This window comes from Mustelus asterias, chromosome 2, assembly GCF_964213995.1.
Source record: "Mustelus asterias chromosome 2, sMusAst1.hap1.1, whole genome shotgun sequence".
Classification (NCBI taxonomy): Eukaryota; Metazoa; Chordata; class Chondrichthyes; order Carcharhiniformes; family Triakidae; genus Mustelus; species Mustelus asterias.
The window spans coordinates 56,952,974-56,976,968 of NC_135802.1; the positions used below are offsets into that span (position 1 = coordinate 56,952,974).

General features: G+C 42.1%; 1 protein-coding gene across 2 annotated transcripts in view; it reads right to left on the reverse strand.

The window, feature by feature from the left end:
• ctnnal1 (catenin (cadherin-associated protein), alpha-like 1) overlaps window positions 1–23,995 on the reverse strand; it is a 333,318-nt gene that overhangs the window by 46,691 nt on the left and 262,632 nt on the right. For both annotated transcript variants that reach the window (XM_078235777.1, XM_078235766.1), the window contains 2 exons: window positions 11,928–12,098; window positions 3,561–3,761 (listed from right to left, as the gene is read on the reverse strand). In XM_078235777.1, coding sequence (XP_078091903.1) covers window positions 3,561–3,761; window positions 11,928–12,098 — 372 coding nt within the window. The remainder of the gene's footprint in view (window positions 1–3,560; window positions 3,762–11,927; window positions 12,099–23,995) is intronic.

The window sequence follows — 23,995 nt, forward strand, 5'->3', positions numbered from 1 at the left end:
CTGTCAGTGGCATATCAAACTGGGTTACATGAATATCTTCTATTGATAAAGATCTTTCTTGTAGGATCATATTGCTTTCCAAAAAGCTTTATTTGGTCCAATAGAGCATCTTCAGTACTAGTTTGTGTTGGGAAACAGAGGTAGTTTTGAATAATTTATCTTGTGTTTGTGGGTTTTAGAAATAAGACATAGATGCAAGATAGATTAATTTTGTGTTTCTGTAATTGAATGGGTTAATGACTTCACGTTGCTTGAGATGCCTGCATGGTAATGAGGGTTAACAATGGGAAAACTTAGCAACCAGGGGCCACCTTGGGGACAGAAAGAACTTGAGTTTATTGTAAGCTCGAGCTAGAAGAAGCCAGATAATGGACAAGGGAGCTGCAGATAGCAGAATGTCCCCAAAATAATAAAAAGAAAGTCACAAAAACTAGGGAGTGGAGACAAAAATAATATCTCAGGAACACAGTTAAGTAAAGAAACAAAGAACAAGAAGTTGAATGAGGTCATATTCAGGAGAAAATAAGTAAAAGGCAGAGAAAGGGCTCTGAGTTAGAGAGACAGCAGCAAGAATTAGATTTAAAGTCAGCTAGCTGAGAAACCAGACATCTAAGGTAAATCAAAGGTTTGGTGACATCTTAATACTGCCTGTGAAATAGTGTGCTCATGGCATGGCTGGGTACCTGAGGGATTGTGTGGAAGCTTAAATGCACATGGCAATCCAAGGTGGAGGAATACTGAAAGGAGGGGTTGAAATCCTGGAAGTGGATCCATGGTGAAGACATTGGAGAGAAAGCAAGAGTGGAGTTTGGAATCCCTAATGTGGAAGTCAGAGAGACCAGTTTGCTCTCAATGTAATAAGCATCTGGGGCTATTTGATGAGAAGTTCAGAGAAGTTGTTTTGGGTGAGATCTTTCACCTCATTTCAAAATGTGGTGTGTCTGACCACAGTTCACCAGTTGGTTTACATGGACTCTGTGCTGACTGAGAATATTAGAGTAAAAGATAACATTTGTAACTTGTTATCCTTATAAACCTGTATATACTTGCAAAGGTATACTTGGGGTGAAGGAGTAGTGTATTATAGTTAACGTTTTCTTGTTTAATAAATGTTTTATTCTTTTGTTAAAAGTTAATCGGTTGCCCTGTGCCTCCGTTCATCAACATCTCTGAACAAAAAAATGAAAAAATTATGATCTATTGAGCTAGGGTTCTGATCTGGGACCTGACTGCCCAGTCGCAACATCAGCTGGGATTGTAACATTGCCAATAAACAACTGATGAGGACAAATTTGGGTGTAATACCAAAGGGCTAATTATTAATAAAACTGTAAATGAACTTTTAGGGATGAGTGACCGTAATACGATGGAATGTTTTCACGATGTTTGAAAGTGAGGTAGTTCGATCTGAAGCAAGAGTGTTAAATTTGAAGAACAGAAATTATCAAGGTACAAAGGGACAAATTGGCTGAGGTGGGTTGGGAAAATACATCAAAAGAAATAGCCGTAAATAGACAATGGATAATCTTTTAAGAATTATTACATAGTTTACAGCAATTACACCATTCCTTTAGGTCACATAAACCCAAAAGGTCAGTCAACTGTGGCTAACAAAGGAAGCTAGGGATTGTACAAGAGTAAAAGAAAAGGCCTATAAAGTTGCCAGAAACAGCAGTAAACCTAGGATTGGGAGGATTTTAAAACACAGCAAAGCAGGACCAACAAACTGAAAGAAAGGAAGAATAGAATATGAATGTTAAAAGCATAAGAATTGACTGCAAGAGCTTCTAGAGGTACGTAAAAAGGAAACATTTGGCCAAGACAAATGTGGGTCCATCACAGGCAGAGTCAGGAGAATTTATAATGGAGTACAGAGAAATGGCAGAGAAGCGAATTGATTACTTTATGTCTATCTTCATGGAGGAAGATACAAGAAATCTTCCAGAATTGGAGATCCAAGGGATTGGGGAAAATGAGGAACTAAAATAAATTAGTGTCAGTAGAAGGTTGTATTGGACAGATTAATGGGACTAAAGGTTGATAAGTCCCCATAACCTGGTAATCTACATCCCAAAGTTTCGAAAGAGGTAGTTATGGAGACAGTGGATTCTATAGATTCTGAAATTACTCCTGCAGGTCGGAAACATACAAACTTCAAGCCTGCTCTGCCATCATTATGATCATCAAATTCAATATCCTGATCCTCCTCCTCCCCCCCCCCCCCCCCCCCCGCCGCCGCCCCCCCCCCCCCCCCCCCCCCACATTCCTTGTTCCCTCTGGCCCCAAGAACTAGATCTAATTTTGTCTTGCAATCAGACAATGTTTTGGTCTCAATTACTTTCTATGGTAGTGATATCCACACATTCACCACTCTCTGGATGAAGAAATTTCTCCTCACCTCACTCGACTGTTTAAGAAAGGAGTCAGAGTAAAAAAGAAAACTGCAGGTCTGTTAATCTTACATCAGTCGTAGGGAAATACTAGAATCTCTTACAAAGGATGTGATAAATGGACACTTGGATAATGATGATCTGATTGGGCATAGTCAACATGGACTTATGAATGGGAAATCATGTTTAACAAAGCTTTGGAGTTTTTTGGGGATGCTACTAACAGAATTCTAACAGGGGCGGCATGGTGGCACAGTGGGGGGGGGGGGCGGCATGGTGGCACAGTGGTCAGCACTGCTGCCTCACAGCGCCAGGGACCCGGGTTTAATTCCGGCCTTGGGTCACTGTCTGTGTGGAGTTTGCACATTCTCCCTGTGTCTGCATGGGTTTCCTCCGGGTGCTCCAGTTTCCTCTCACAGTCCACGATTTGCTGGTTAGGTTGATTGGCCATACTAAATTGACCCTCGTGTCAGGGGATTAGCAGGGTAAATATGTGGGGTTGCAGGGTTATAGCGTCTGGGTGAGATTGTGGTTGGTGCCGACTTGATGGGCCAAATGACCTCCTTCTGCACTGTAAGGATTCAATGATTCTATGAATTGATAAAGCAGTTATACAACTTCTCCTTAAAGAGACAACAGCATTCCTTTCACCCACCCAGCCCCTGCAGAGCATTCCAGGTTCCAATAATATCCTGCAGTTCGCCTGATCCATCAGTAATCATTTCAATATGACAATCCTTCATCAAGGACTCATCAACTTGGAAAACAGTCTTCCCTATTAATTCTATTAAAACATTTATAAGTTTAAAGATCACTATTAAATATTCTTTTAGTCTTTGCTACTCCACTAAAAATAAGGGATGGGATTCTCCGGCCGCAAGTAGCCCAAGACCGGAAATTCCCACCCGAGCTCAACGGGCCTTTGAACAGTTCGCTGAATTTTCTATCTCACGGCCGGTGAGACGGGAAACTTTCGGCCAATGTCTCAAAGTCTCTGCTCACAACTAAAGGTTCTTCTTCATCATCATCGTATTGAATCTAGACTCTCAGCTTTTCTTTCCTGTATTTTCTGTAACGGAGTATCCACACACAGTTATAGACATATAGAAGGATAAATCATATCTTAAAAAATTCCAGCTTTATATATATATAACACAAAGTGAATCTTACTGCTTGTTTCCATACAGTAACCAGCTGCTCCAGTTCTAATCTGGCCTGTCGGGATAGTTCTAAGATACGCTCTCGGTGTTCATGACTTGTATATGCAGAATCTGTGAAGTCTTCTGTATGCTCCAGGATTAACTCGAGCATTGTCATGAGGTTTTCCTTAGAAATTCCATACAAGTTGTCCCGTAAGCCTTCAACCTTCATCTAAATTAGCAGAGAAGCAATATCAATTTTTAATCAGACAGAATTTTTAATTGGAACTTTGATGCAATTATCGTATGCCACATAATTCACAGAAAACATTGAATCTGTCATTTTCAAGGACAATTCAGCGGCAAGTCACTGGCTAGTTCGAATTCAATGGAATCTCAGGCAGTACGCCTAGCAAACGCTTCTTTTGGTATTTCAATAATCATCCATGCTTACTTATTTGCCTTCACTGCTGTCATTATTTATCCTGTTCTTTTTAATTATGTTTCCTGTCCATGTTCTATTTCCACCACTGACAATCAAAGAGTTCTGAAACTAAAGTCTGGTGAGAAACGACTTGGCTGCAAAATTGGGCTTGAATGCTGCTGATTTCAATGCTGCAGGAGCCTGGCGGAGATGTTAAAATGGAAGGGCATCTGCAACCAGCATTTTCCAGCTTGGCCCACACAATCATCATGCTTGCAAGAATGTTAGTGCAGGCATGCTGAGCATGCAACTGAAATATGAAGATTGTGACAGTCAGTGCCTAATGTTAGTTGGTTTAGCTCAGTTGGCTGCGTGGCTGGTACATGATGCAGAGTGACGTCAACAGCACACATTCAAATTCCCGCACAGGATGAAGTTATGGATGATGTCCCCGACTTATCAACTTTGCCCCTCGCCTGAAGTGTGGTGATCCTCGGGTTAAATCACCACCAGTCAGCTCTGCCCCCTCAAAGAGGAAAGCGGCCTATGGTCATCTGGGGCTGTGGCAACTTAACCTTCTACCTCTAATGTTATTTTGGCATTAGACCTACCATTTTGGACCTTGCAAGTCCTGTTAACATAAGAGCAAAGTAGTTCTAAAGATTCAAAACATTAACTCTGTTTCTCTCTCCACAGACTTGCAGAGTTTTTCCAGCACTTTTGTTTTTATTTTTGGGTCCTGTTAATGACAGGCACATTTGAACACGCATTTGGCTACAAAAGTGATATTTAAAAGAATCAATATGGGGCTTTCAGAAATGGTGTGTTTGACTATCATACAGTTAATGGAAGTGTGTTGTTTCAGGAACTGATGTAAGTTGTTGGGAGTAAGCAGGGAGTGCTGCTGGGCCTTTGCAAGGAAGGGGTCTCCCAATTTCTAATGATCTGCGGCGTTCCATACAATCTGGCAATCATGGGGGCAAAGCACTTGCCACCACATCTTTGGTAAGCAACAAAAGGAGGGTAAATAGAGGAGGAGGAGGAAGAGGAGGAGCAGCTGGTAAATCATCACTTGGATATATGAGCAGCCCATCAGACTCCCCGGAAAATCCCCCACATCAACTTTGCTGCACAATTACCCCTTTTTCCATCCGTCCATCAGGTTTTGCAGCCCGTCAGAAGCACATTTAGCTCTGGGCTGCACACCACAATCTTGGAGACGAACAGGTAGCACAAAGTTTGCATGCTGCCTGCATCACATTCATCAGGCATGCAGTAATGATGTGTCTCAATCCCCTCCATCCATAAACAGACCACATCAAATGCACTTTTTCTCATTTTTAGCTGTTACATTGCCAATTTTGCAAAAATGATCTGGCTAAAATTGGTAATCTCTCAGGTGCAAGAATATCAGTGGAAAATATAAATCTTTCATTTTGCAGCCAGCACCTTAATAAACCAGATATACCATGCTGCAAGCTTCCCATTACAAGTAGCAATAATGTTCTACACTTATTAAAATGCTTATAAGGTAAGCAACAGAACAAAGTTTTCTGGACATTGACTGGGACAATTGTTCGGCACACTATCTTTACATAACCAGAAGTCCAATCCAGTCTAGGTCGATATATTAATAAATGCCTTTTCTCTTAATTGCTGAGAGGTCTCTAGATAAATGGTTTTTTTACAAATAGGTTTGGACAATTTCAACCTAGTGCTTTATGAAAATAGACTTGCACATTAAACTGCTGATAATTTGGCACAAAATTTGCAGTTTCATTCAAAAAAGCCATAAGGATGACTGATGTGGGAAATGTAAAAATCTATATTAATGTAATTGAGAGGTACTCTTCTGAGAACGATTGATTCTATGCCTAGCTATCCAGCATATGTCATGATATTGTTCATGGAAAGAGAAGTGATAACTCTCCCAACACCAACCACCCCCACCCCAACCTGATACATAGAAAAGTCAGTAAAAATAACAGCATTTCTTGTATACTGCCTCACCTAACTGCAACCCAGTTTAAAAATAAATCACAATGTATACAATACACAGATTTGAAAATTATAGCAATTGTTTCTCTTTTGGCCTATCAGTTCACTATCAGTCAGAATTCAGTTACAAACCTGAGCCATTAGCATCTCCCATGCATGAATCTTGGACTGCTACAGCACAGGAACACATTGTTCACTCCATGAAGTGAACACTATTGTTTTTCTCCATGACTCAGTTAATCTAATCCTGCTCTTGTGCTCACTCCCCCATGCAATTCAAAAAAATCTAGGTCAAATTAATTTGTTTACCATAGAACTATTTTTAAGAAACCATAGGATCCCTACAGTGCAGAAGTAGGCCATTTAGCCCATTGAGTCTTTACTGACTCTCCAAAAGAGCATCTTACCTAGGCCCACCCATGCCCTATGCATGGCGGGCTTACAAATCTTTGGACACTAAGGGGCAATTTAGCATGGCCAATCTACCTAACCTGCGCCTCTTTGGATTGTGGAAAGAAACTGGAGCACCCAGTGGAAAACCACACAGACATGAGGAGAACGTGCAAACTCCACAGTCACCCAAGGCCGGAATCGAATCTGGGTCCCTGAAGCTGCGTGGCAGCAGTGCTAACTACTGTGCAGCCCCTTACTTTTAAAAAAAGCCATAACAATGGTTTGAGGTAAACAATTTCATATTGTAACCACTCATTGTATGATTTTCTGTCCCTTAAATTCCTTTTGCTGATAATGGTAAACCTTGTGACCTCTCATTACTTACACTCTTCACAAACAACTGAAACAATCCATTAGTATTTGACTCAACAATCTTGAAGGGCCCTTGTTTTAAAAACAACACCATTTATTAGTACAAGGAGGCAAGCCTTTCATTGCAATATAGCAAAGTCAAGATGAAGTGCAGTTGGGACAGACCTGGCATCATGGGTCTCTGAACATTTATTCCATGTGTCCAAACTATATGCACACTTGGGAGCCCCCAAAGGCAAACCAACAAATGGCAATTTACCAACAGCGGAAGAAAGACTAACCATCTAATCATCTCCAAGTCATGGGTTCATGAAGGGCAGGTCATGTTTGACTATTTTGGTGGAATTCTTTGAGAACATTACATGTGCAGTGGACAATGGGGAACCTGTGGATGTGGTGTATCTGGATTTCCAGAAAGCATTTGACAAGGTGCCGCACCAAAGACTGCTACATAAGATAAAGGTGCACGGTGTTACGAGTAATGTATTAGCATGGATAGAGGATTGGTTAACCAACAGAAAGCAAAGAGTGGGGGTAAATGGATGTTTTTCTGGTTGGCGATCAGTGTCTAGTGGTGTGCCTCAGGGATCAGTGTTGGGACCGCAATTGTTTATGATTTACATAGATGATTTGGAGTTGGGGACCAAGTGTAGTGTGTCAAAATTCGCAGATGACACTAAGATGAGTGGCAGAGCAAAGTGTGCAGAGGATGCTGAAACTCTGCAAAGGGATATAGATAGTCTAAGTGAGTGGGCGAGGGTCTGGCAGATGGAGTACAATGTTGGTAAATGTGAGGTCATCCATTTTGGTAGGAATAACAGCAAAATGGACTATTATTTAAATAGTAAAAAATTGCAGCATGCTGCTGTGCAGAGGGACCTGGGTGTCCTTGTGCAAGAATCACAAGGAGTTGGTTTGCAGGTGCAGCAGGTAATTAAGAAGGCAAATGGAATTTTGTCCTTCATTGCTAGAGGGATGGAGCTTAAAAACAGCGAAGTTATGTTCCAGCTGTATAAGGTGATGGTGATGCCACACCTGGAGTATTGTGTACAGTCTTGGTCTCCTTACTTGAGAAAGGATATACTGGCACTGGAGGGGGTGCAGAGAAGATTCACTAAGTTGATTCCGGAGTTGAGAGGGTTGGCTTATGAGGAGAGACTGAATAGACTGGGGCTATGCTCATTGGAATTCAGAACAATGAGGGGAGATCTTATAGAAACATACAAGATTATGAAGTGAATAGATAAGATAGAAGCAGGGAAGTTGTTTCCACTGGCAGGTGAAATTAGAACCAGGGGGCATGGCCTCAAAATAAGGGGAAGCAGATTTAGGACTGAGTTGAGGAGGAACTTTTTCACACAAAGGGTTGTGAATCTGTGGAATTCCCTGCCCAGTGAAGCAGTTGAGGCTACCTCATTGAATGTTTTTAAGGCAAGGATAGATAAATTTTTGAACAGTAAAGGAATTAAGGGTTATGGTGAGCAGGCGGGTAAGTGGAGCTGAGTCCACGAAAAGATCAGCCATGATCGTACTGAATGGCGGAGCAGGCTCAAGGGGCCAGATGACCTACATCTGCTCCTAGTTCTTATGTTCTAACCTGAAACATTAACTTTGTTTCTCTCGCTACGGTTACTGTCTGATCTGCTGACTATTTCCAGCATTTTCTTTTCTTTTTAATGTTCAATACTTCCAATAACCTATCCACCCTAAATTTGAGTTGCTTCATTTAAATAATAATCGTCATTAGCTATTTTATGCTTACCTCTCTCAGTTCCACAATCCTAAATCCCCCTATTGTGAAAGCTGAGGCAAAATACTTATTGAAGTCATTATTATCTCACGTTGGCACAGTGGTTAGCCCTGCTGTCTCATAGCTCCAGTGACCTGGGTTTGATTCCCGACTTGGGTCACTGTCTGTGTGGCGCTTGCACATTCTCCATGTTAGCGTGGGTTTCCTCCGGGTACTCTGGTTTCCTCCCACAGTCCAAAGATGTGCAGGTTAGGTTGATTGGACATTCTAAATTAACCCTTAGTGTCCTGGGATGTGATAGGTTAGAGGGATTAGCAGGGTAATTAAGCGGGGATAGGGCCTGGGTGGGATTGTTGTCGGTGCAGACTTGATGGGCCGAATGGCCTCCTTTCGCACTGTAGGGTTTCTATGTTTTTATCTCCTCATGTTCCACTGTTTGAGTGGCTTTACTCTACCCAGGCTATCTTCTTACTGCTACGTGTCTATGTAAGTCTTTATTCACCCTTCATGGATTTGTTTGCTGAATTTTCTCAAGACACTTCTTAATCTACCTTAATTTTATTTCATGAGGGACACATTTTTAAAATTAGTGCTGGTCCAGTTAAGAGGAAAAGTCAGAAGGTTATTCACACAAGGTAGTAAAAATCCAGAATTTTCTTCCCAAAAAGGTTGCAATTGAAGGAACAATTGGAGCTTTCAAGGCTGGGAAAGCTGGAATTTCACTGGGTAGGGATATCAAATCATAGGAAGCAAAATGGGTCAATGGAGTTGCTGAGGATCAGATCAGCCACGATCTAACTGAATGGTGGAGGAAGAATAAGGAACTACCTGGCCTACTCTGATTCCTATATTACTATGTTATTTATATCTGTGCTAGCTTTCAATTTAATTATCTGTCCTGGAATTCTGGAAGTGCAAAATGTTATTTTAAGTTTCAAAATCAATCTAATTTCCCTATGCGGCAGCAGAGGTAGCCTGCCATTGGCAGGGTTTTCCTTTCTATGCACCCCCCACCCCCAGGAAACCCACAGCAGGGGTTCACCATCCCGTTAGCGAGAACGGCCAGAAAATTCCAGCCAAAGATGTAGTTACATATTTGTTCCTCATAATGGAACATATTTGGTTTTAACTCTTTCCATCCTCTGCCCACATATTTAGCTTTGGTAATCAACAGTTCTCTTTTCCAATTTGTCCTTCCAATTAGTCTGGATAAACACTCCAATTAATCTTGCTAAAACTTCCTCCGTCCACCACCATGATGGGATGGGATTTGAACTCACCTCCTCTGCTAATCCAGGGGCCTTGACAAATATCCAATCTGGTAAAACAACCATTACTCTTTAGTTTAGTTATTAGTGTCTCAAGTAGGCTTATATCAACACTGCAATGAAGTTACTATGAAAATCCTCTAGTCGCCACACTCCGGCTCCTGTTCGGGTACACTGAGGGAGAATTTAGCATGGCCAATGCACCTAACTAGCACATCTTTCGGATTGAGAGGGGAAACCGGAACACCCGGAGGAAACCCACGCAGATACGGGGGGATCGTGCAGACTCCACACAGACAGTGACCCAAATCAGGAATCGAACCCGGGTTCCTGGCGCTGTGAGGCGGCAGTGCTAATTGCTGTGCCACCTTATCACAGCATATCCTCTTTCTGAATCCTCAGAATCTATTGTTTATGCTGATCTCTCAAATTTGTGTACACATTTTATACACTGTTGCTTCTCAGGGCTCAGCAGTCTATGGGGGCAATTTTCGGACCACCGTGTCTGGTGTAGATCGTGCCAATCCTGGAAAATGACATGCGGGCCTGGAAATCGGCTTTGCACTTGGCACCAAACAGTCTGCAATCGTCTAAGTTTCTTCCTAATGGTGCAATCCAGATCACGCCCTTCCGATTAGCTGTTTAAAGTAACATTTAAACATGAGTAGCCCGTTTGAAACCCAGCTCCTGAGATCTTCCGACCTTCGAGCACGATGCAAGAATGGCGAGAATTAGTATTGGTCTCCACCAATTGAGACCAGGCACAATGGCCACACTGGGGGTATCAGAGACCATTGAAACCTCGGGGTGGTTGGCGGCAAGGCTGGTTAGTGCCCATTGGTAAGTGCCCACCTGGCACACTGGCAGTGCCCACCTGGCACACTGCAGTATTCCAGGGCAGTGTCAAGGGGATAGGGCCCGAGTGGGGTTGGGGGGGACAGGGTGGGAGGTCTTGCAGGGGAGAGCATGACGGGGTGAGGCAGGAGACCCATCAGGGGGACCCAATGTCCCGGTGCCGACGACTCATGTGGGCGGGGGAACGTGCCGCTGCTGGGGGAGGGGGGGGGGGGGGGGGGGGAGAGAGAAGGGGGCGAAATCAATGTCTGTGAGGGGAGGGAGGGGTCTCCCAGTGCACTGCGAGATCAGAGCACCCTTGTCAAATTACGCCCACGTGCTAAGAAGCCAGGCTCATCAATGTTTTAAAGTCCCGTACCCCCAGTATCGGCACACAACTCACCACTCTCCAAAAAAGTGACGACAAAATTGGTGCTGATTGCTGTTACTCTCACTTTTATGACACTTAGGGTTTTTTTGGGGGGAAAATTCTGCCATAAATCATACCCCCAGTAGCAATAGTAGGCGCATGTCCCACTTAACACTACACAATTAATAAGAATATGATTGCGCCAATTTTATATTTTTCTGACATTTAGTGTGATAATTTGTATTCTTGAATATCTTAAGTATTTTAAACTGTTCATTATCTATTGTATCATCTGTTTTGAAAGTGGCTTCAATACAGGATATAAATACAAAATTGATGGTTGATGAAAAAGTTCCAGGTTCTAACATTTAAGAAGCTATTGGATAGGCACATGGAGTACTTCGGGATGATAGGGAGGAAATAGCTTGATCTGGGTTTCAGACAAAGCTCAGCACAACATCGTGGGCCGAAGGGCCTGTTCTGTGCTGTACTGTTCTATGTTCTATGTTGCATTTCTGATCAGTGTGGACTATTGCCCCAATCCAAGCAGCAATTAGCTCAGCCTTTCTCTGAGGAGCCCACGTGTTGTCATGAATCAGTGTTTGTAGATTTGAGGGAGAAGCAAACCACACTATAAGAGCTATTTATAAAAATGTAGAGCATTAGATTAACCCATCCGATCTGTCGGCACGGCAATGTTCAAAACAGAGATGTGACAGATCTCAAGTTTTAATTTAGATCAAGTTTGGGCAGATAAATGTATAAAAAATGCTTAATGTGGTCACATGACATTCAATGGTCTGCTGTTAGGTGGGAGGGATCAAGCCCTTTAGGAAGGCTGTGAAAACAGTGCACAGAAAACATCCATACAAATATGTTAAATAAGGCCAACATGACAAATCTTTGCACTGTTAGAGCTTTGGTACATGTAGCTAAAATAACAGACCTGCAATATTTAATTTCCGGTTAACTCAATTTCCCTTTCTTACTTTAAATTCTTTGATGTCACCATTGATACTGGTGGGATGGATTTCATTGTCACCATTTTGTCTCGAATCCGTGACAATCTCTATCACCTGGTCTAAAGCCAACCTCATGCGATGGAAAACGCCTCCCTTGTTTATTCTCGCTGATTCGCAGTCTGGATGCCGAAGGCAAGTCTAGAAAACATAATACTGCATTAGCATCGTAATATTCATGACAGCAGAATAACAATACTCCACATACAATTCAGACATGCTGGTTAGGTGCATTGGCTGAATTCTCCCTCAGTGTACCCAAACAGGTGCTGGAGTGTGGCGACTAGGAGATTTTCACAGTAACTTCATTGCAGTGTTAATGCAAGCCTACTTGTGACAATAATAAATAAACTTAAAATCTGATTACATGCGTCGCCAGATTGCAGGCACAACTGTACGACTATTGAACACGTAAAGTCATGTTGAAATATTTTCATACAATATTTTAAAATGCCACTGTGCTCATATGATTCACATATCAGCTTTAAAGGCAGTGTTCTCTTGTTTAATTAATTTACATTAATTATGTCTTGTACCATGTGTGAAGTGTCTCAGTAATTTTACAAATGCATTTTGTTTCCATTCTTAATTGCGTACAACAAATGAGTGACCCCAATTTGCACCTTTATAGGTGTTGATAAATTCCCCTGCTTTACTCCATATAGCAGCTTAAAGGAGCAATCCTGCTGGTTGTGTCACTGGAGGCAGAAAGTGATCCTACCATAAATCATGTGCAAAAGATCTCATAGGATTGTTAAATCTTTCTGAAAAATATCGAGTATCGTGATTCTGAATGCAGGACGCTTACAGGTCTAAGCATGATTTGCAAACCAGCAAACATCCTAATATAATCACAGAATAGTTACAGGAAGCTGCCATTCGTCCCACCGGGTCACCCTGTAGGAACACCTCACACACTCGTAATCTCCCACCTTTGCATTGTAATCCTACAATTTCTTCTTTACAGGTATATATTGAGACCTCTTTTCAAAGTCTTGATTGATTTTGCCTTCACCAAATGCTTAGGCAACGTGTTCCAGACCATAATCACTTGCTGCCTAAGGAAGATTTTCCACATGTCACCGCCGTTGCTTCTTTTGCAAATTGCCTTAAAACGGTGCACTATTGTTCTCAATCCTTCCACCAACAGAAAAAAAACTCTCCGTAGGTACCCTGTCTGGACACAATATCATTTTGAACAGGCCCAACTTCTCAACCTTTACATGCAACTGAAGTTCCTCATCTCTGGAACCATTCTCCTAAATATTTTCTGCAACATCTCTAATGTTTTCACATCCTGTTTAAAGTTTGTTTCCCAGAACTGGCCAAAATACTCCAGTTGAGATCGAAACCGCATTTTACAGATTTATCACAACTTCCTTGCTATTTAACTCTATGCACCCATTTATAGAATCCATGATCGTGTATGCTTTATTAACCACTTCCTCCAGCCATCCTGAATGGTTTGAAAACATATACCCACAAGTCCCTCTGCTCCCGCACTCCCTTTAGAATTGTAGCCTTATTTTATAGAATCATAGAATCCCTACAATGCAGAAGGAGACCATTCGGCCCATTGAGTCTGCACCAACTACGATCCCAGCCAAGCCCTATTCCTGTAACCCCACGTATTTATTCTGTTAATCCCCTGACACTAGAGTCAATTTATCATGGCCAATCAGCCTTTAAAAAAAGTTTTTAAAAAAAATATCAGCCTAACCTGCACATCTTTGGACTGTGGGAGGAAATCGGAGCACCCAGAGGAAACCCACGCAGACACGGGGAGAATGTGCAAACTCAACACAGACAGTCACCCGAGGTCAGAATTGAACCCAGGTCCCTGGAGCTGTGAGGCAGCCGTGCTGCCCCAATTTATTACATATTGCCTCTCATTTTTCCCACAAAATTAATCACTTCATACTTCTCAACATTAAATTTATTCTGTTTGCACATTATACCAGCCAATCCAGGTCCTTTTGAAGATTACCACCACCTTCTTCACAGTTCACAATACTTACAAGTTTTGTGTCATCAGCAAATTTTGAAACTGTACCTTGTACACCCAAGCCTATGGAATTAATAAAGAGAAGCAGGGGTCCTAATACGGATTCATGGGAAAACGACTATAATTTCCAGTCCAAAATACAACCATTCACCACCACTCTGTTTCCTGCCACTCAGCCAATATTGTATGCATGTTGCTAAAGTGCCTTTTGTTTCACGTACTCGTCAACTTCGCTGACAAGCCTGTTCTGTGGCATTTTCTCAAATGCCTTTGGGAAGTCAACGAACACCATGTCAACTGCAGTTTCCTCATAAACCTCTCTGGCATCGCTGGGGTGTCGGCTGACCACTGCTGGGGCATCCAGTGGTCACTGCCAGTGTACCAGCTGGGCCCCGCCCTATTATGCACCTAACCACCCAGAGGCTTCAATGGTCTCTGAGCCCCTTGCGTGACCATCGTGCCAGGTCTCCTTGAACGAAGAGCAGCAGTGATTCTCGCCATTATGACACCATGCCCGAAGACCAGAGAATTCCGTGCGCTGCAATTTGAATGGGCTATGCATAGTTAAATGCTACTTTAAATATGGCCTACTTCTGCTCCTAATTTGTATTAACTGAAAAAAGTGAATGCACAACTGATTGTTCTTTGCGGTTAACATTTTTGAATATTTATAAAAATAAATGGGAATATGTGGAAGGAAATGTGAAAGGAAATGGGGAAGAAAATTAATCACTAAAATAAAAGCAAAACACTGCAGATGCTGGAAATCTTTTTTTTGAAACTGTGGAGGAATGTTACTGAATAAATTCACAGGAATCTGCTAGTGAACCTTTAATACAATGAATAAAATATTTATTAAAACAAGGAAAGTGAACCATATTACACAAGGTTGGAAAGATCTCAATACGCGGTGGCACAGTGGTTCGCACTGCACCAGGGACCTGGGTTCAATTCCAGCCTTGGCTGACTGTGAGAAGTTTGCACATTCTCCTAATGTCTGTGTTGGTCTTTTCTGGGTGCTCCAGTTTCCTCCCACAGTTCAAATATGTGCAGGTTAGGTGGATTGGCCATGCTAAATTGCCCCTTAATATCCCAAGATGTGTAGCAGGGTAAATGCATGGGGTTATGGGGTAGGTCGAGGGTAGGCCTGGGCCAGTTCAGACTTGATGAACCAAATGGCCTCCTTCTGTACTGTAAGGATTCTAAGACAAGATGACAATGCAAATTCCCACTTTTCCTTTACCCAGTAATACCTTTACAAACACACAAACCAGTGAAGAGTTATCACTAGCTTGACACAAGGGCTTCGCGCTTGGCACTGGCACAGTTGCAAATGGTTTTCTACCAGTAAATTCTTGAGCATTCACATGATGCTTCTCACTAAACTCATCTTTTGCCAAGATGCACACAATCTGCACTATAATCTCATTGTTTCTTCAACTGCAGAGCAAACGTGTTTCCTTAACTCAGTGATCAGTTTAGTAGAGATGCTACTAGCAGACTAAGTCTTTTAACTGATTATTTAGTTAACTACTGTCCCACTTGCCTTGCAATTTTTCTTCTGAGCACTTAAAATCCCTGTCTTCTCTCTCTGACACACACACAACTCTCCTCCTCAACTCCTGTCTTTTGAGTCAGTGCCACTGGATCACTGTCGCTAAGCAACAGTAAAGCTTTCCTACTTTGTCAAGAAGGCATACGGCATGTTTGTCTTCATCGGCCGGGGCATTGAGTTTAAAAATTGGCAAGTCACGTTGCAGCTTTTTAGAACCTTACTTAGACTGCACTTGAAATATAGTGTTCAATTCTGGTCGCCACACTATCAGAAGGATGTGGAGGCTTTGGAGAGGGTACAGAAAAGATTTACCAGGATGTTGCCTGGTATGGAGGGCATTAGCTATGAGGAGAGGTTGGAGAAACTTGGTTTGTTCTCACTGGAACGACGGAGGTTGAGGGGCGACCTGATAGAAGTCTACAAGATTATGAGGGGCATGGACAGAGTGGATAGTCAGAAGCTTTTTCCCAGGGTGGAAGAGTCAATTACTGGGGGGCATAGGTTTAAGGTGCGAGGGGCAAGGTTTAAAGGAGATGTATGAGGCAGATGTTTTTTTACACAGAGTAGTGGGTGCCTGGAACTTGTTGCCTGGGGAGGTAGTGGAAGCGGATACGGTAGTGACTTTTAAGGGGCATCTTGTCAAATACATGAATAGGATGGGAATAGAGAGATGTGGTCCCCGGAAGGGTAGGGGGTTTTAGTTCAGTTGGGCAGCATGGTCGGTGCAGGCTTGGAGGGCCGAAGGGCCTGTTCCTGTGCTGTAATTTTCTTTTTTCTTGTTCTCTTATGTCTATTTTCCTCCATAGTTACTGAATTTTCAACTCCTTTTAATCCATCTATTTAACTTCAGGGTTTGTAAGGCCTCATTAAAAATGTATACATACAAACAACCCCAAAAGACCGGAAACCTATTAGTCACAACTCTATCCAGATTCCCAGGCATCAAGGTTCATACACAACTTAAACCTTTCTTAATGAAGCTGGAACAATTTTTACCTTTCTTAACAGACAAATATATAAATTCAACTTAAAATTATACATTGCTCAAACAGTGCATTCAAATAATGGGTAGAATTCTCAAGTCAGAAGTGATCAGTGGAAGGGCATTTTTTAATGCATGGGCCTTGCTGGTGAAAGTGCTACTCAGGGAATTACTTTGGTATTCACCAAACCATTTGTGTGGAAATTTGGGCACACGTTTTCAGAGGTGGTGGATGGCGTAGGGAGGAAACACTGCTCCACGTGCCTTTGAAGAAGAGTATGTTTTTTTTTTAAAAACAAAAACTGCCAACATCTGCGGAGCCCACATGGATCCTTGGCAGGGTTGATAACACGTCATCTTTCTCAGTGGAGCAGCTCCTGTGCATTGATCCAAGCAGATAAAGGAATAAAGAGGAATACCTACATTTGCCAAGGACACCAAGTTAGGTGGCATGGTAAATAATGTAAGTGGGAACAGAAATCGCAAAGGGGGATCGATAGATTAAATGTAGGGAGAACTAAGCAAGTGGAGTTCCCTTTGGGGAATTGTGAGGTCATCCCCTTTGGACTGAAGAGAGGTAAACTATTTTCTAAATGGAGCGAAAAGATTTAGGAGTGTAGAAATCACTAAAAATTAGTGGGCAAGTACAAAAAGAATTTACAATCCTAATGGATTTTAGTCTTTATTTCATGAAGGCTGGAAAAGAAGTGGCAGTTTTACCACAGTTGTATGAAGCTCTGAAAAGACTACATTCGGTCCGGGGAAGTCAATTGAAAGTTTCAAAAGGGAGATCACAAAACTTTCAGGAATACTGAACCAAGGCAGGTAGCTGGAGTTGGGGGGGGGGGGGGGGGGGGGATCTGTCATTCCTCCACCAAAGATGGCCGTAGAATCTCTGTGGAATTTCAGGAAAGCACTCAGCTACACGGGTTGGTCTAGAAATCTCAAACTGAATCATAATGGAAATTTGTACAAGTGACAGACATCAGCATGGCAGAATTCAGCTACGAGACAGAAACAGTCTTTTCACCTTGAAACTACTTAGAAAACAAATGGAAATTCTTGGAATGCAATTCTAATGCAAGATCCTCTCAAATATTTATCCAAGAGGGATATAGATCTTAGAGATTTGTTCAACATGAACTGTTATTACACTTTCTAATTATGTCGGGGTGGGTTTTTTTTGTTTTGAAGATTCCTAGGTCATCTGATATGCAAAAAACAATGGCATCAAGTTTAATTTCTTCAATGCTATTTTGATTTTAATTGGAAAAGTTCCCATTTTCTTTCAAGATCACAAATAAACAGTAACTGGTGTTAAGGCTAGCCTCGGATTTTGAAGAACACATGGCTATTTGACACATATGAAGCAGTGAGCAGTACCAGGGGACAAAGAAAAAATGACTTGCATTTTTCATGACCACAAGATGTCCCAAAGTACTTTACAGTCAATGATGTACTTTTAAGAGAACAGTTATTGTGGCAATATTGGATATAATTTGATCATAGGGGACAAAACCAGTGTCTTGCCTTTTATTATACCACTATTTCCACCTTCTACTCTTGAAAGTAATAGTTAATGCTAGGATATAGTACCACAGCTGCCAGCAGTCGCAGGGTCCAAATACTTAGCAGACTATAGGACTATGGGAAGGCAGTTTCCTTCAGATCCCGAAGGCAATTATTAGAAGTAGAAACTTGTTGATTTTTCTCTCAAGAACCCAAGACGACCAATTACAATGTTAAATGTAAAATCAAGCCTCTCTTTCTTTCTCTGAAACAAGACATTAAGCTGACCTGGGCCAGAAAGTTAGGAAACAAGACAGATGTACCAAAGACAAAGGTTGCCCCCACCAACCAAGTAATACATCTGATTACTATACTTGGTTTGGTCTTTAATCGTAGAATAACACAGCACAGAAGTCACGATGGCACAGTGGTTAGCACTGCTACCTCTCAGCACCAGGGACATGGGTTCGAATCCCAGCTTGGAACACTGCCTGTACAGAGTCTGCACGTTCTCCCAGTGTCTGTGTGGGTTTCCTCCGGGCGCTCCGCTTTCCTCCCACAGTCCAAAAGATGTGCTGGTCAGGTGCATTGGGCCAGTTAAATTCTCCCTCAGTGTACCTGAACAGGTGCCGGAGTGTGGCGACTTGGGGATTCTCACAGTAACTTCATTGCAGTGTTAATGTAAGCCTACATGTGACACTAATAAAATAAACTTTAAACTTTCAGACTCCTTGTACCTGCATCAACGCTAGTAAATCCGTCTTCCTGGTTACAGACCTCTCCTGCCACTCAAATTTTCTGATCACGCTTTCAAAATTTAATATTTAAACAATTCTATCCAAATACCTCTAAACCTCTTCTGCAATAAAGAGAACCCCAGTTTTCTAGCCTCTTCACATAACTGACCGCCCTCATCTTGGTGCCATTTTTGTGAATTTCTTCCATACCATCTCCAAAGGTTTGACATCCTTCCTAATCTGTGGTGCCCAGAAATGGCCACAATACTCCAGCTGAGGCCAAAACAGTGTTTTATAAAGGTTCAGCATATTCTCCTTGCTTTTGTACTATATGCCTCTTAATAAATCTCATATTACTGCTCTTCATTCTTCCTACCAAAACGTATCATTTCTCTTCCCTAATTTACATCTGTCATTTTTCGGCCCATTTCAATCAGGTCCTCTTGACATCAGTTGCCATCCTCCTCATTGGATACTACGTTTTCATTTTATCGGCAACTTTGAAATATGCCTGTATACCCAAATTCAGGTCATAAATAGATTTCGACTAGCCCACTGGTTCCAACACAAAATCCTGGGAAACACCATGCTCCAGTCTGAAAACTAGTGTCTCTACTTTCTGATCCTTAGCCAGGTTTGTATTCATGCTGTCACTGTACCTTTAATCCAATAGGCTTTAAATTTTGCCAACAAGTCTACTAGGTGGTACTTTGTCAAATGCCTTTTGAAACTCCAGATGAACAACATCAAACACTCCACCCTCATCAACCCTGTCTGTTACTTCAAAGAATATGCGAGATAAAGATCAAATTGGTCAAATATGATTTGCTGTTAACAAATATGTGCTAGTATTCAATGATTAGCCTACGCCTTTCCAAGTGGCAACTCACTTTGTTCCCAACTTTTGACTCCTCAAGTCCCCCGACCACCGGTATTAGTTTGACTGATTTGTAATTACCAGGATTGTCCCTCTCCTCATGTTGAAACAGAGTGTAACATTTACAGTCCTCCAGTCCAGTGGCACCATCCCCCATAGCCAAGTAGAAGTGGAAGATTGTGGCAAAGTCTCTGCAATGAACCTCTTTACTTCTGAGTAATCCAGGACGCATCCCATCCAGAGGTGGTGACTTTTTCACTTGGAATGCAGCCAGTCATTTAATCACTTACTCCTCATCTATTTTTATCCTCTCAAATATTGCTGCTGCCTCCTATTTGCGCACCCTACTCCTTTTCTATATTGCACGGGCCATTTGAAGCATGTGTAGAATACAATATTGCTTGACAAGCATTGAAACAATTAGCAAAGCAATTCCAAGTGACGGTACATCACAACAGTGTGACAGTCAGTGCTGCTTTTCATATTCTGATGCACCAAAATACAGAGAGCTGCTTACAAGAAGATCCTTGTGAACTGGTTAAATGATCAGACTAACCGAACAGAACTAATACATTTCAGCCACAACTAAATTCTTATCTGAAGATTCCTGTCTAGTCTGTCTCTCAAGAGCAGACACTCTGAAAATAAATTTTAGATAAGTCAATTTTATATGCGTTTTAAATTCAACCTGCATTGGATATAAATAGATGCCAACCTTTCACAATTCACAAGGCCATTTTCACCAGATATTGCTACGAACTTGTCTGCGAGTACGAAATGCAAAGCACTCCAAGCTTTACTCATCTAAATTAAAGATGTGACAAGATTTTATGATTGTAGCATCTCTATTTGCTTCTGTCAAAACCAATTTTAGAGGAAGCACACTCTTATTTCATATCTTCTTCAGAATTATGCCGTCTGATAGAGGGCTTTGGGCAAAAAAAAAATCTTCATTGCAAGATATCAAACTTAATAACAGCTAGTATATTAATACATCAGAGAGCTCTGATCAGTTAAACAAATGTATGCCACAAGCAATGATCTATTTCTCCTGAGTTTCTGTTTGCTGTGCACAGCCTGCTTGTTGCACTATACAGCCCTTTAATATTGACACATGCTCGTGCATGTGTACATCTCCAATGGAGCGTTACTTGTGCACAACCTCTCTGTTCCCTGTGCATCACATTCCTGATTGCTGTGCAGCTTAGAGGGAACATTAGGAGAAGAGCAGATAGTCTATAGAGCCATGATGACGGCCAAAGAAAATAATTCAAATTTTACCAATGATACTAACAAGAGCAATTCAAATCCATTTTCTGCTATTTTTATTTCGCTTAGAGAATAAAACTTGTGTCAAGATCATAATTAGATGATTGGTCTTAAAAGCTTGAGGAAATGGAGGTAAAAGAAGGACAGATGAGCAAGGCCTGTTTACTAGCTAGTGAACCCTGCTGGAAAGTGCACGTTTGTGAACTGGGACAGCAAGGAAGCGGAGACAAAGTACTGGAGGCTTGTTAACACCCATTAAATAACCACTTTCATTTGAGGAAGAAAAGATAGGAAAGGAAATTGAGAGGGGGTGGGAGGCAGGGGTGATTGTTAATAACACTAGAAAAGGTTTATAATAACAAGAGCTCTTCAGTGAGTGAATTTGATGCATCAGTTACACGGGTGCTGGTGACCTAGAACCATTTAACCTATGGTTTTCAATTCGCAAATCAATTATAGAGAACACTCTAGATTTACACAGTGTCAGTGTTAGCCCTCACATCCAGCAGTCTGATACAATCATCAGTTACCAACATGCATAAACAATATCATTAAGGTGTTTTAACCCCAAGAGGGACTGGAAACATAACCCCAACCTGCCATTAACGTCCATTTTCAGTTTAGCCGGAACAGATTAGGAGTTGGGCAAGTAGTTGGTTCTCAAGGAGGAAGGTGAGACGTTGTAACATTTAAGCGAGGCTGCGTACTTTTATTTTTAGCAATCGTGTCAATTTAACAGTTCATGTCAGGTTCCCTAGGCCCAGCAAATCTGACAGCTAAATTGACCCAAGAACTTGCGAATCCAGCAAGTATGTGCTTTTCCAGCACTACTTGTGGGTCAGGAACAGGAGTATTGATTCTTCCCCAACTCCCAGATCCCAAACTTACCTTCCACATTTAGCATTTCACCTTCTCCACAATGTGTAGTTCAGCACCATCCTTCAATCCAGGACAATCTCTTTTTCCTCCTGATTCCAACATAGGCCTGCAGTAGAAGGCCATTCTTCTAGCTAACAAGCCAGCTTCACAGTCTGGCTAGCTGTTGGATGGGCAGGAGGGGAAAAAGTCACACAAGATCCAGCTGTTTGCGAGCAGGACCTTTTGTTATCCTCGTGTGGGTTCTCAGCCACTAAGTGTCACCTCTGTTCCCTTCCCACCTGTCCTTAAAGATGGTTAAAATTAAACGTAGCTTCATTTAAGAGCCTCATTTCACACTGCATTTTACCAGTTGACATTTCCAGCTTGGAGCTGGATTTTAAACAATCAAACTTGCCTCAAGTGTGGAAGATTTTGTTTACACACAGAGCCGTAAACGGTAAAGTACGGATTACTTCAATGAGAAGTTTGGCTATACCTTCAGGCAAAAATAGCACAGTAGTAAGATTACTGGACCAGCAATCCAGAGGTCCGGACTAATGTCCAGAGATATGACTTCAAATCTGCAGGGTGGTTTTGGTACAAAGTAACTTGCTAGGTCACTTCAGAAGACAATTAAGACATATTGTACGAGTCTGGAGTCACACATAGGCCAGACCAAGTTAAGGATGGCAGATTTCCATCTAAAATGGATATTAAATCCCACCATGGTAACTCATTAATAAATCTGAAATAAAAAGATAGTCTCAATGATGAAACCACTCTAGTGTTGTAAAAAACCATCTGGTTCACCAATCTCCATTTAAGAGCCTCATTGCACACTGGATTTTACAGTTGACATTTCCAGCTGGAAGCTGGATTTTAAACAATCAAACTTGCCTCAAGTGTGGGAGATTTTGTTTGCACCCAGAGCCACAAACAGTGAAGTATGCATTATTTCAACAAAAGGTTTGGTTGAGCGCCCCACAGCTCAACTCAATACTTGACTGCCACCTTCCTTACCATGATTGGTGGCTTACCAATGGGTGCCATCCATCTATCAACAATCGGTAACCTCATGGTCTGGCATATCCCTCCACTTTATCATTACCACCAGGCCTGGTTTAATAAGATGTGCAGGAGGGCATGCCAGGAGCAAAACCAGGCATATCTAAAAATGAGGTGTTAACCTTGTGAAACTACAGGACAGGACTACATGCGTGCCAAACAGCAGAAGCAGCGTGTGACACACAGAGCTAAATGATCCTACAAATCAACAATTCTGATCTAAACTCTGCAGTTCTGCCACATCCGGTCACGAACGGTAATGGGCAATTAAACAACTAACTATGGGGGGCAAATATCCCCATCTTCAGCCCAGCACATAAGTGCAAAAGATGAGGAAGAAGTATTACGCAACCATCTTCTGCCAGAATTGCCACATGGAGAATTTGTCCTGGCCTCCTCCCCAGGTGAGTTTTTTGAGAAAGTGACCAAGGAGGTGGATGGGGGCAAGGCAGTGGACGTGGTATATATGGATTTTAGTAAGGCGTTTGATAAGGTTCACCATGGTAGGCTTCTGCAGAAAATGCAGATGTATGGGATTGGGGGTGATCTAGGAAATTGGATCAGGAATTGGCTAGCGGATAGGAAACAGAGGGTGGTGGTTGATAGTAAATATTCATCATGGAGTGCGGTTACAAGTGGTGTACCTCAGGGATCTGTTTTGGGGCCACTGCTGTTTGTAATATTTATTAATGATCTGGATGAGGGTATAGTTGGGTGGATTAGCAAATTTGCTGATGACACCAAAGTCGGTGGTGTGGTAGACAGTGAGGAAGGGTGTCGTAGTTTGCAGGAAGACTTAGACAGGTTGCAAAGTTGGGCCGAGAGGTGGCGGATGGAGTTTAATGCGGAGAAGTGTGAGGTAATTCACTTTGGTAGGAATAACGGATGTGTTGAGTATAGGGCTAACGGGAGGACTTTGAATAGTGTGGAGGAGCAGAGGGATCTAGGTGTATGTGTGCATAGATCCCTGAAAGTTGGGAATCAAGTAGATAAGGTTGTTAAGAAGGCATATGGTGTCTTGGCGTTTATTGGTAGGGGGATTGAATTTAGGAGTCGTAGCGTTATGTTGCAACTGTACACAACTCTGGTGCGGCCGCACTTGGAGTACTGTGTGCAGTTCTGGTCCCCACATTACAGGAAGGATGTGGAGGCTTTGGAGAGGGTGCAGAGGAGGTTTACCA